General features: G+C 43.5%; 1 protein-coding gene across 1 annotated transcript in view; it reads right to left on the bottom strand.

Moving 5' to 3' along the window:
- NOX3 (NADPH oxidase 3) overlaps positions 1 to 12,870 on the bottom strand; it is a 57,362-nt gene that overhangs the window by 18,502 nt on the left and 25,990 nt on the right. The window contains exons 9-10 of the mRNA XM_006022381.2: positions 9,066 to 9,319; positions 4 to 78 (exon numbers count right to left, since the gene is read on the bottom strand). Of these exons, the coding sequence (XP_006022443.1) occupies positions 4 to 78; positions 9,066 to 9,319 (329 nt within the window). The remainder of the gene's footprint in view (positions 1 to 3; positions 79 to 9,065; positions 9,320 to 12,870) is intronic.

The following is a 12,870-nucleotide window of genomic DNA, read 5'->3' as shown; positions in this document are numbered from 1 at the left end:
CCTGCTGCAATACACATGCTGACTTTATAGTGAAAAATATCTGTAGTTGCAGCTCCATATGGTCCATCCACAGCCAGTCTGGAGAAATAAAATAAAATTTGTTCAAAAAGTCAGCACCATATTAACATGACTTAAAATGAGGTATGTGTTGGGCTACATTTTCAAAAGCTATGCCTCTGATGCATATGTAAAAATGGCATGACTAAACTGGCACATAAATTACCTTCACAAATAGATTTAATGTTCAGGGGGTTAAATTTAAAAGCAAATAAACCATTTTTTGTGAAATGAAAGAACAAGAGCGCCCATGTGGGTTAGGGGCCTGGCCATCTATTTAAGCATGCAATTGCAATTTTCAGGCTTTCTGAAATGTGATGAGTCATATAATTGCATGTCCAAATTTAGCAGAGGCATTTGCATATTTAATTATGATTTACTGAAAAGCATCCTGCTTTTAGAGCTTTATTTTCTGCATTGTATAAATCAAAGCAAGAAGGAGCAGATTATTTTAATCTTTTTTAAAAGTTCTTTATACATATTAAAGAAAGAGAGATCATATGCATTTCTGAACTCTTTCAGAGAAGCAAGTATTTCAGAGATATAGATCTGGAAAAACTAACTTTGTATGTGAGCTAAAAGCGGGATTTGAAGGAAGAAAATGTGTTCACATATGCCAACTTCTATAATCAGCATTTTTCAAAGAGGATTCAATACAATTTCTAGAATAGAACAGGATTTCAATAGAAATTAGATCTTGAAAATGAAGTATTAACAATCCTCTATTCCATTCCTTTAGGAAACTAGAATGTTAAAGGTCTGTACAGAAGTTACTGGCCTGGACAGGCTTGTAAAGTGGGTGGATCTAAACCTGATGATGTTTAACACTGAGAAATGTAAAGTGCTCCATCTGGAGAGAAATGATCCACAAAATACTTACAGGCCCAGTGGTGCTACGCTAGCCAGCATCACAACTGAAAGAGACCTGGGGGTCTAGCCCCTAACTTCTATAAATTTATGAATCTATACTTATCATGTGTTAAGCATGCAGAGAGTGTTCTAAAGTCATAACTGAACAGACATTCATGGCTCAGAGAACACCAAAAATAGCAGATCATGCTCTAAGTTAACCCTCAATGGATGTGGTATCAGACTAAAGCAGTTTAGGTTAGAGCATTTTTGAACATCTGTACTATATCCCATCCCGTGTTAAGGTAGAGCGCTGCTGCTCTGCCCAAGCAGTGGGCCAGCCTTGCCCCCTGGGCTGCACTGACCCAAGCGCTGCATCCTCACTGGTCAGCAGCCTGGCACCAGGGTATTTTACAGCCTGGCCAGGGAATCTGGGGTGGGAGGAAAGGGGTCTTTGTTGAGTGAACAGGGGCTGCATGTGCCTGGGGTCTGGCAGGGCCATGGTGTAGCATGGCTGCTGCTGCTGCGATTGCCACTGGCTCTCTGCAGGAAGTGGAGCTGGTGGGGAAAGGTGCATATGTGTCTCTGTCTCCAGTTTGGCCCCAAATAACTCAAGTGGTGGGGCTTATCACTTTTCCTGGATTATTGTTTTGCAATCTGACACTTGTTTGAACCATATTAAAAGTGAAGTTTAAATACTGCAAGTAAATAGTCAGATGTGGGAAAAGTTAAATATAGTTATATTCGTTATATATAAGTTATATATAAATATATAAAAGTTAACAAGACAGGAAGGAATAATTAATGTGTAGTAGTGCACACAACTGCAAAAATATTCATCACCTAAAAATCTATTATTTTTCATGTTTTATTGTTGGTTTGCTTATGTCCTGCAGCATGAGTTAATATTTCCCTTTTTCAGTTACCCTTAACTTTTGGTTTGCCATTTTTTCAAAGATTTCCAATGATAGGCATGTGAAATTGCATATTAAACAGCAGCTAAGCATGCACTAACAGTTTTTGAATGTTTGGCTTCAAGTACAAACATATAGCTATAGACACATCTATTTTTTCTGTCTATGGCTGCTTTGATCATGCTTAGGTAGCTCATGTTGTACCTAAGCCTGCATTTCCTGGGCACTCAAAACTCCTATTGAAGTCAATGTGAATTTAGGGTGTAAAAGGCGCATAATATGAGACTTGTCATCAGCTGTGTAGATAGCATAGGAATACCCTGCACTTGTATGACAATGCAAGACTTAAGACCAATACCATAATGAATAGTGGGTGACTGAGGAACCAGCCCCAGAAACCTACTTAGGAGGGGTGCAAGAACAGCAACTATTGATGCTACCTGCCCAGCCACCACAACTGTGGCTGCTGGCCCACCTCTGCTCCTACCACTGCTGCCCAGGGTGTAGACCTTGGACTTTGCCTTTCTGCAGGACTCTCTGCATCAGTAATTTTCAGTCAGAGTGTTGTAGCACTCCAGGGTGCTTTGAGATCCTTTCTAGGGCTGTGCGAAATGGCACCATTCCATTTCGATTTGCATTTCGATATTTTGACGGAACAGCATTTCGTTTCGATTTGAAACTGCTGTTCTGTCATTTCGTCCCATAGGCTATAATGGGAAAGCTAGAAACAGCCTATAACTTCATAATTTCTAGCCTGATTTGGATGAAACTTGCAGAAATGGTAGCCCCTTCTGACAGCATGAATTCTGCCAAGTTTCAAGGAGATAGGTGCAGGGGCTTTAGGGAAACTGCACCTCAAATTATTGAAAGCAAAACTCATGTCACATCTATATGTGAAGCTACAGCAGGGTCAAAACTGCAGGGGTGGTAGCCTCTGCTGAGGCCACAAATCCTGCCAAGTTTCAAGGAGATAGGTGCAGGGGTTTTGGGAAAACAGCACCTCAAGCTGTGGACAAGCAAAACTCATGACATGGGTGATACTGTGTGTGTGTTAAGGCGTATCAGGGTGAAAGCTGCAGGGTTGCTAGCCCATGCTGAGGCCACAAAGCTTGCCAGCTGTTGAGGAGATGGGTGCAGGAGGAGTCTGGGTTCTGGGACCCTGCACCTCTAGCTGCTGACAGGCAAAACTGGAACACACAGCTCAGTAACTGATACCAAGGCAGAAAGCAGGGCAGTTCAAACAGTGCTGCCTTTTAAGCAGTTTTTCCATCCTTGCCCCAGACCACTGGGATTGGAAGAGACCTCAGGGAAGGATGACAGTCACTGGCAAGCTACACAGTCAATAATGAGAGCACTCCTTCCCTGCTCTTCCCCCTTCCTCTCCTTACTTTAGTTCCTGTTTCCCTGTAGGCAACCCCAGCTCGAGCTTCAAAACTTGAAACGTTTTGAAAATTTCGAACCATTTCAACTTGCCTCGTTTCATTCGAGGCTGTTTCGAAGCTCTCTGTTTCATTTTGATTTCGCTGTCTCGAGTTTGAAACGAGTTGAAACAGCGTTGAAACGAAACAGCTGGCAAAATTTCGCACAGCCCTAATCCTTTCAAGGGTGATGTATGGTGCCACACAATGTTAGCATTGTTAGGTGTGGAAACATGATGCACAAGATTAACCCAGGGATTTCAAATAGGAATTCGTAGTGTTAAATACATTTGGACTTCCTGTGGTCTCAGTTCTTTGACACAGAAAAATTGCTCTATTATATTCTTTCCACAAAAAAACCCAAATGAAAGTGAAGAGCTGGCATTTTCTGAGGGCTACCTTGAGTCTAACAAGGGGTGCTTTGAATCTAGAAAGGTTAAGAACAGCTCTTTATGTGAAGTATTTGGGGAATACTTATGCATAAACTTTTAAATAGGTCAATAAGGATTTAGTAGCATGATTCCCATTATTAGTAATCAAAGCTGATAGAGCAATCCCTATATGTTGCTTTAAAAATTCAGTATTATCAGTCTTTGAAACTGGGGATTTTTACTTTGAAAATAGAATTAAACAAAGGTTACTTAAGACAGACTGAAGGCCTTTGAATATATTGCTTTTACAGATCCTATAGGAACTGCATATTATGCCTGGTGAGTCACAAAATCAGTTCTTCTGGTAAACTATTAAGGGAAACACAAGCAGCTGCCACGAATCCAAATGTTTCACACCTCAGTAGTCTTTGCCTTATACTTATGTAAAGACTCATAGAAACAGGGAGTGGCAAAAGGTCACCTGAGATGTACAACCAATATTGGGTTGCACAGTAGGGTAGGTAATATTTCTTGTCTAATTTTTGATACAATGAAATAAGTTAAGGACAATTAGAGGGGTGGGATTTTTATGACTGCATTTTTCAATGTCTAGATTTGTGATCCATTTATGCAAGATTCCTAGTGATCCACTGCTTGTTAGAGAAGTACAATATGCAATTCCTACATTGGTGAGTGACCTAGGCAATTTCATTTGGGAGAAATAATCAGCATTTTTGTTTTGTTTTGTTTTATGAGACTTTGGAGGTTTTCTGCACCATTTCAGGAAATGTAACATTAATTGATATAAAGCAGGGGTGGGCAAAATATGGCCCACGGGCCACTAGGCCATTCTATCTGGCCCGCAGGGCCCCTAAAAAAAATTAGAAAATAAATATTTATCTGTCCTTGGTTCCTGTCAAAGATGACAGGAGCCAGGGGCAGTAGGACCCAGAGGAAGCCCTGGTGGGCTCCTGCAACAGGAGGGTGCATCCAGCCTCGCCCCCACTGCCAGAAGCCCCACACAGGGAAATTCAGGTAAGAAGTGGGGGTGGGTCAGGAGAGGACCATGCCTGCTCAGGACATGCTCAGGCATGGGCAGCCCCATGTGGGCTGCGAGGAACTGCAGCATGGGGTCCCGGCCACGGGGAGGGGTCGCTTTTCCCCACGCTCAGCACCAGCTTGTAACCCACCACTGCTGCCAGCCTGGGCCCCATGCTGGCTCTGAGCTCACCTGTCGGGGCTGTGCACAGTGGCAGCAACTGCTGGGTGTGGAGGAAAGCAGCTCCCCCACTTGCTGTGCCAGGCAGTGTTTGCTGCTGCTGCCCGCCTGGAGCTCCCATACTGTGCAGCACAAAGGCAGCAGTGGCAGCCACACCACATCCTACCCTGGTGTGAGCTCTGGGTGGGCAGCAGCAGCAAACTCTGCCTAGTGGGGCAAGCGGGGGGGCCACTTTCCTCTGTGCCAAGCAGCTGCTCCCGCTGTGACGCAGCCCCAACAGGCAAGCCCAGAGCCAGCGAGGGGCCCAGGCTGGCAGTGGCAGTGGGTTACAAGCTGGTGCTGAGTATGGGGAAAAGCAGCCCCGCTAGTGCCCTATGCTGCAGCTGCTTGCAGCCCATGTGGGGCTGCCTGTGCCTGTTCAGGACAGCCCTGCACAGGCTGCAAGTAGCTGCAGCAAGGAGTGCTGGCCACGGGGTGGGGGAGGGGCCTCCTTTCCCCGTGCTCAGCACCAGCTCATTCCCTGCTGGTGCCCACGGGGTTGGTGCTGTGCACTGCCCCCTGCCTATACTGCAGGGCTGAGGGGGGCACTGGGAGTGAGCGTGCATGGGAGCCAGTGGGAGTATGGGGCCCACACCAGTGTCCTGGGGCCAGTGCTGGTGGGGCCCAGAGAAGGGCTACAGGACACACAAGACATAGGGACATTGGTCCCAAGATGGTGACTGGGGGTGGGGCACCTGTCAAGGGGCGGGACTACCCATGCAGCCCTCAACAGCTTGCCAAAACTAGGTAAGTGGCCCTGCACCCAAAATAATTGCCCACGCCTGATATAAAGGACACTGCTGCATCAGCAGAGTTGGTTGAGGCAGCTTTCTCAAAGCAGTAGCAGGGGTTGAACTGGTTTTGCGATAGTCTTATTATTTTATGATGCAGCTTCTTGCAATAGCAAGGGACTGAAATCAATTATATGAGCCCCCTTTCAGTCTTAAATTCCTATCATAGAAAATTAGGGCTGGAAGGGACCTCAGGTGGTCATATAGTCCAACCCTCTGCTCAAAGCAGGACCAGCCCCAACTCTATCATCCAGGCCAGGGCTTTGTCTAACCAGGTCGTAAAAACCTCCAAGGCTTGAGATGCCACAACCTCTTTGGGTAACCTGTTCCCATGTTTTACTACTCTTCTAGGCCGCATCTAGACATGTGCAGATCTTTGTTTCCCTGGGGATAAGTAGCAGCACTACACCTTGTGTCACTGCTACTTCTCCCCAGGGAATGCCCATGCCACACACCCTCTGGCATACAGCAGATTACCCCAGGTGGGGTAGGGGAAGCTGGGGCCAGCTACTGTGCTGGCCCCAGAAGCTTTACCTGGGGTACTGGGGTCCTTGGGGAGCTGCAGCCATGGCACTCCTAAAGCTAGGAGCCTGGCCAGCAGCCAGAGTGTGGCTCTGGCAGGCCAGGCTTTGGTTTTGGCCAGCTGTTGTCATGTGTATTGCCCAATTTGGTGGGGGTTTTTTGGTGTGGGTTTTTTTGACCCTGGGATCTCCAGGGGTCAAAGAATGTCCCCGCACTGCAAGGTAGCAGCATGGAGAATGTCTGCATGTGTGGTATGTGGTGCTGCAGATGGGTCTGCAGTGCTACATGCTGCACTTCTGGGCTCTTCTGGATGCGGCCCAAGTGAGAGAGTTTTTCCTAATATCTAATCTAAATGTACCTTGCTGCAGCTTGAGACCACTGCTCTTTGTTCTGCCATCTGCCAGCATTGAGAACTGTCTAGCTCCACCCTCCTCAGGTAGTTAAGATCCTCCCTCAATCTTCTTTTCTTTAGACTAAATAAGCCCAGTTCCCTCAGCCTCTCCACAGAAGTCATGTGCCCCAGTACTGTAACCATTTTCATTGCCCTCTGCTGGACTCTACAATTTGTCTACATCCTTTCTGTAGTGGGAGCCCCAAAACTGGACACAGTACTCCAGGTGTGGCCTCACCAGCACTGGATACAGCAGAATAATCACTTCCCTTAACCTGCTGGCAACACTCCTACTAATGCAGCCCAGTATGCCATTAGCCTTCTTCACAACAAGGGCACACTGTTGGCTCATATTCAGCTCATTGTCCAGTGTAACCCCCAGGTCCTTTTCTGCATTACCCATTGTTTGTATTTATTACCTTTGTCTGTTAACTAACTAGAAAGCACAGCTACTATTCTCTTCTACAATTATGAGGGTAGAAGCCAGATCATTTGAATTCCAGTGATTACCAGCACACTTAATTCACATGATGAGCTGCTCAGCAGATTGCTAGTTTTTACTTCAAAAGCCAGTGTTTCTCTAGTCATTTGGAGCTCATCAGTGGTTCCACACAGCTGTTAGCTTTAGCTCTATGGGTGTTTTTACACATGCTCCGGGGTGGGGAGGGGGCACTTGAATTAGAGCACACTCTAATTAAAGTACCTGCAGAGTCTTGTGTATAAGTGTCCCTGTGCTTCAAAATGGTGGCGGGGAATGCTTTAATTAAAGCTCATCGATTGAGCTTTAGTTAAAGTGCCCCTGCTGCCATTTTGAAGTGTAGGGATGCTGATACACGAGATGCAGAGGCTGCTGGAGCATGCTAATTAACACTGTCCAGCAGACCTGATTAATCTATAATTACAGCCTCCCTACACATCTGCAGATACCCAATATGACCCAGGGAACTGATTCACAAAACCTCATCCTTGCAGCAGGATATCTGATCCTGGAAAGTAGCCAAGTTCTGTTGCATATAATTATGTTTGTTTTCTTTTTTTTATTAATTAAATCATAAATACCATTTTTATTTAGAATCAGCTTTGTATTCTAGAGATTTTTTTCACTGTTAAGTCATTAAATAGCTTCTGTTTCAACTAACATTTTTACTGCAGGTTATTTTTGATATAGTTAGTCACCCATTTAGTTATTATTTTTAGGTACTAGAGATGACAAAGTTTTGTTTTTGTTTTATTCTTTTCTTAAATGTTGTAATATATTAAGGGGGGAAATTTTACAGGGTGTGTTGAAAGATGACATTAGGTGCACTAAAAGTTTCCAGGCATGGCAGGGAGCCAAATAGATCCTCTTCCACTGTAAATCAGCAAAGTTCCACCGAAGTCTGAGGACCCATGTCAGTTTACAACAGCTCACAATCTGGTCTACATGCTTAAATAATTTTGAAAATTGATTTTAATAAGATGACTTTAATAAGAGACTAGTAACATACTAGTCTCTTCTATGAGGGTATGATGTAAAGCCCAGAAAAATAAATGGGGGATCTTTCCTTTGACATCAGTAAGCTTTGGACCAGTCCAATGCTATCCCTTCCCTATATATTTTTTATTCTTCTATTTCTCTGATTGCTTTCATTGGTTGCAGTTGGATTCCCATACAGTGTGTAAGTTAAGCTTTTGTCGTCAATCTAGCCATGTGAAGTTATACCACCATAGTCATGTTTCCTTCTTTTTGATTCCCCAGTTCATTAGAACGCCCTTGTCCAATGGTATTTACTAAAGGGAGTCCACTTTGTTACTGAGCCCTTTCAAATCCATTGGGATTCTGGTTGCCCTGCCCCATGCCTTTCCTTTTTTCCTGGCACCTCAAACAGGGTTGCAAAAAAATCAATATGCTTTTGATCCATCACGTACAACATAGGAGCAGATGCTTAGCTTGTGTAAGTCAATATAGCCCCATTACTTCAGTGGACCAATACTGATTTACATCAAATGAAAGTCTGGCTTGCTGTCTTTATCAGTACTCTATACACATCTGTCATAGAGGGATAAAGGTTCCTGAAGCCAGGCACTATGTGGAAGGAAATCACTGGGAGGGGGTGGGAGCAGATCAGGGTCTCTGGAGAGGAAGGATCTGCAAGGAAGCTGGAAATAGCAAACTGGGTCTGTATTGGGAAGTCAGATATATTGATGGGGGGGCATTATAAGATATATATGCAAGTACATAGATAAGAAGCTAGCATACATAAAGAGCTGATATCATTTTCATCCAGTTCACAAATGCACAGATACAGGTATGTGGCCATATTTACTCACAAACTGATTCTGAAACTGATTGTTGAGTGATTATTTGTCATCAGTCATCTTCTCAATGATAATTAAGAGATCTAAGTTAATTTCTATGTCTACCAAGTTGCTCTTTAGCAAGGTGGCATATTGAATTGGTTCAGGAATTTTGTCTAATCCTGCAACAACAAAACATGCATATACATATTCAAACCTTGGTAGCTTCCAGGGTTCCTTAAAGGCTTTTTCCTCTGCTCCACAGGCCTTGAACAGAGCTCCAGTCCAATCACCAACAACCCGGATATGCACACTGAAGAATTCCTCTTCAGGAGCAGATGTGAGTGTGAAAGGATGCCACTCCAACTTTGATATGGAAGGGCACTGTAGAAAAATGTACTGGCCAGGCTCCATTTTAAAGCCATGTTTCTTCATATGAAGTTCAAGGACTCCAGAGGAATGGGTCACTACCTGGACCACAGTAAAACCACAATAAAAGATGTATATGTCCTGCAGTGGTTAACTTATGAGTACAAGGTACTAGTCATTTTCAGACAGTTACAGGCCTCTTAGCATTCACTTCTACTTGCCTTCAACCAAAGGGTTATGACAAGTAGCATACACATCACTTTTGGCAGTAGATAATGGACTATACCGTGTGTCATAATGCTACTCAATCACCAGTAGATTGAGAGCTTCCATTGCATATGTTAGATATAATTTTGCATTCTGAGTTTGAGAAGTAGAGGGAATCCTGTGTAGGAGAACACACTTTAGGTTGTCTTTCAGTTTAAGAGACCACACAAAAATATTGTCAAAAATACAGAATTAATTCTTCTCTCATATCAAAGTAAAACTGGTCCAAAAATAGATTTTAAGGAGTTAATGCTGATTTATTCCAAAGTAAAAAGAATCAAACCCATTGGGCATGTCTACACGTGTGCATTTACTGGGCAGTAACCAAAATTACTGCTCAGTAAATACGGTGACTTATGCTGGCTTGAGTGTAAATTTTATACCTGCATTAAGCAATGATACCTGCATTATGCCCAATTAGTTACTGTACAATAATGCACATATCGATGCCTCACTGCACAGTAACACTGTGTGTGTGGACTGACATGGGACTCAGTTGAGTCCCAAGTCAGTCCACATACAACATTAATGCACTTTAATACCTGCACATGTATTGGCCTATTTCTGCTTACTGCACAGTAAATTTAAACCAGCATCAATGAACATGTAGACATGCACACTGAGCCCAATTCTAATTAACTTTAATAAAAGCTCATTGAGTTAAGAACCCATTCTATATCAATATAATGAATGATTGCTTAAGACAAGTTTGTCCACTGAAATGATCATTTTAGCATTGCTTTCTAAAACTTTGTGAAATCATCAAGATCTCATCTGCCATACCTACCACTTACACAAGGTAAGTGTGATTCTGATCTCTACTTTTTTCCTGCAAAACAAAATTGACTTAAATGAAATTATTCTTGATTGTCACCAGTGTGAGAATATGTAGGCAGATCCTCCGCTGACATGAACTGGTAGAGCTCCACTGAAGTCAATACGACTATGACGATTTAGGATCATAAAAAAGTAAGGCTAGAAAGGATCTCAGAAGATCATCTAATCCAACTCCCTGCTCAAAGTAGGATCACCCCTGACAAAACCATCCATGTCAAGCATCTCTCCAACCTGCTTTTGAAAATTTCCAGGGATGGCTATTCCAAAAGGTCTCAAAGTAGCCTGTTCTAATGCTTGACCACCCTCCTAATCTCCCATCTAGATTTCTTCTGCTGCAGTTTGAGGCCATTGTTCCTAGTCCTGTCCCCTGTGGCCACAGAGAAAAGTCTGTCTCCATCCTCTTTATATGAGTCCTTTATGTATTTGAAGACTGTAGTCAAATCTTCCCTCAGTTTTTTCTTCTCCAGGCTAAATACTTCTAGTTCTTTCAGCAGACATATAACTGCCCAGGACTACACCTGGGACAGTTTGTCCTTCTCCCTCTCCCTGTATCTTTTTTGTAGGACTCTGGCTCCAGAGGCTCCAGTAGTGGGCAGTGGCACTTTATGCTGCTGCTGAGGAGAGATGTCACCCCATCATTTTGACACAGACATTCATGTAAAGAGGTAAAAAACCCCACCATTTTAGTGGCAAAAATATGGGATAATATCTCACCCCACTAGCAGTGAATTCCAGTTGCTGTCACCCATCGCTATTCACTAGAACTGTTTCCCAGAATGCACTTCACTCACTGATACATGCTCCTGGGCTTCTGTTGCTTGCTGCCAGGACAGCAGCTAGAAAGTGCAAGAGAAAGGGGAGCAGGGTAAGGTGCCTCATTCCATTCTGGCACCTCCTTTCCCTTATGCATTGCCTGGGGCTCATGCCCTGCTCACCCACCCATCCTTATACAACTGTCTTTCAGCCTTTCTTCATAATTCATGCCCTAGAATAATTTGTCACTGTCTGCTGGATACCTTCCAATGTGTCCACACCTTCCTTGAAGTGTGGAGTCCAAAACTGAACACAGTAATCCAGGTGAGGCCTCACCAATGCTGAACTGAGCACTTGATTTGCAAGAGACACTTCTGTTAATACAATCCAGTTTGCTGTTGGCTTTTTTTTTGCAATAAGAGCACACTGTTATCTCATATTTAGTTGATGGTCCACTGTGACCCTCAGGTCCTTCTCTATGGTACCGCAGCCCAGCCAATCATTTCCCAGTCTCTATTTGTACATACAATTATTCTGTCTCAAATGCTTAAATTCACATTCCCCTTGTTAAATATAATCTGATTGATTGTGGACCATTTTTCCAGTTTATCCAGATTATTCTGGATTCTAGCCCTGCCCTCCACAGTGTCTGTAAATTCATGCAACTTGATATCATCCACAAATTTGCTAAGTGTGCGCTCCATCCATTTGTTCAAATCATTAATAAAGATGCTTAACAATACTGGAGTCAGGACAGGCCCCTGGAGAGCCCCACTTGATACCTCCTCCCAACTAGACATTGATCCATTGATGGGTAGCTGCTGGGCATGATGATCCAACCAGTCATGAATGCACCTTACAGTACTTTCATTTACTCTGTATTTACTTAGCTTTCTACCTTGCTATAGGTATATCACATCCATTGCTCCTCCACCATCCACAGAGCCTGTCACCTTATCAAAGGAAATCAGACTGGTCAGTCAGGACTTGCTTTTGGTGAATCTATGCTGGTTGCTCCTGATCATCTTGCTCTCCTCTAGGTGCTTCATGATGGATTCTCGGAGGACCTGCTCCATGATCTTTTCAGGTATAGAGGTCAGGCTGACTGGTCCTTCATTCCCTGGATTGTCTTTCTTCTCTTTCTTAAACATGACACTATAATTGCCTTTTTCCAGTCATCTAGGTCCTCATTTGATCTCTGAGTTCTTAAAGAGGGTAGCTAATAGCTCTGAAATTACCTCAGCCAATTCCTTCAGTACCCTAGGGTGCATCCCATCTGGCCCTGCTAACTTGAAAGCATCTAGCTTCTCTAAGTAATCCCTAACCAGTTCTGCCATTAATATAGGCTCCTTGTCTCTATTTTTGCTGCCAATTTCACTCATCTGATAGTTGTCCCTATTTGTGAAGACTGAAGTAAAAAAACCATTAAATATTTCAGCCTTCTCTGCATCATCCATATCTAGGTTGCCTTCCACATTCAGTAAGGTACTTACACGTCCTATTGTCTTCCTCTTTTTTCTGACATACTTGTAGAATCCCTTTTTATTGTCTTTTACATCACTTGCCTCTTGCATCTCAAATTGTGCGTTGCCTTTTCTGATTTTCTGCCTGCGTGCTCGTGCAATAATACTCTTATACTGTTCCCCAGCAATATAATCAAGTTCCCACTTTTTGCTTTTCAAATCACTAGGTGATACCTTTCACAACACCTAGAGGTCTCCAGACCTTGAGGATGAAATCCTAGTCCCACTGAGGTTGTGCCATTAATTTCAGTAGGGTCAGGATTTCATGCTATG

The sequence above is a fragment of the Alligator sinensis genome, unplaced genomic scaffold (assembly GCF_000455745.1).
Source record: "Alligator sinensis unplaced genomic scaffold, ASM45574v1 scaffold331_1, whole genome shotgun sequence".
Lineage (NCBI taxonomy): Eukaryota > Metazoa > Chordata > Crocodylia > Alligatoridae > Alligator > Alligator sinensis.
This window is presented reverse-complemented; position numbering and strand designations above follow the sequence as displayed.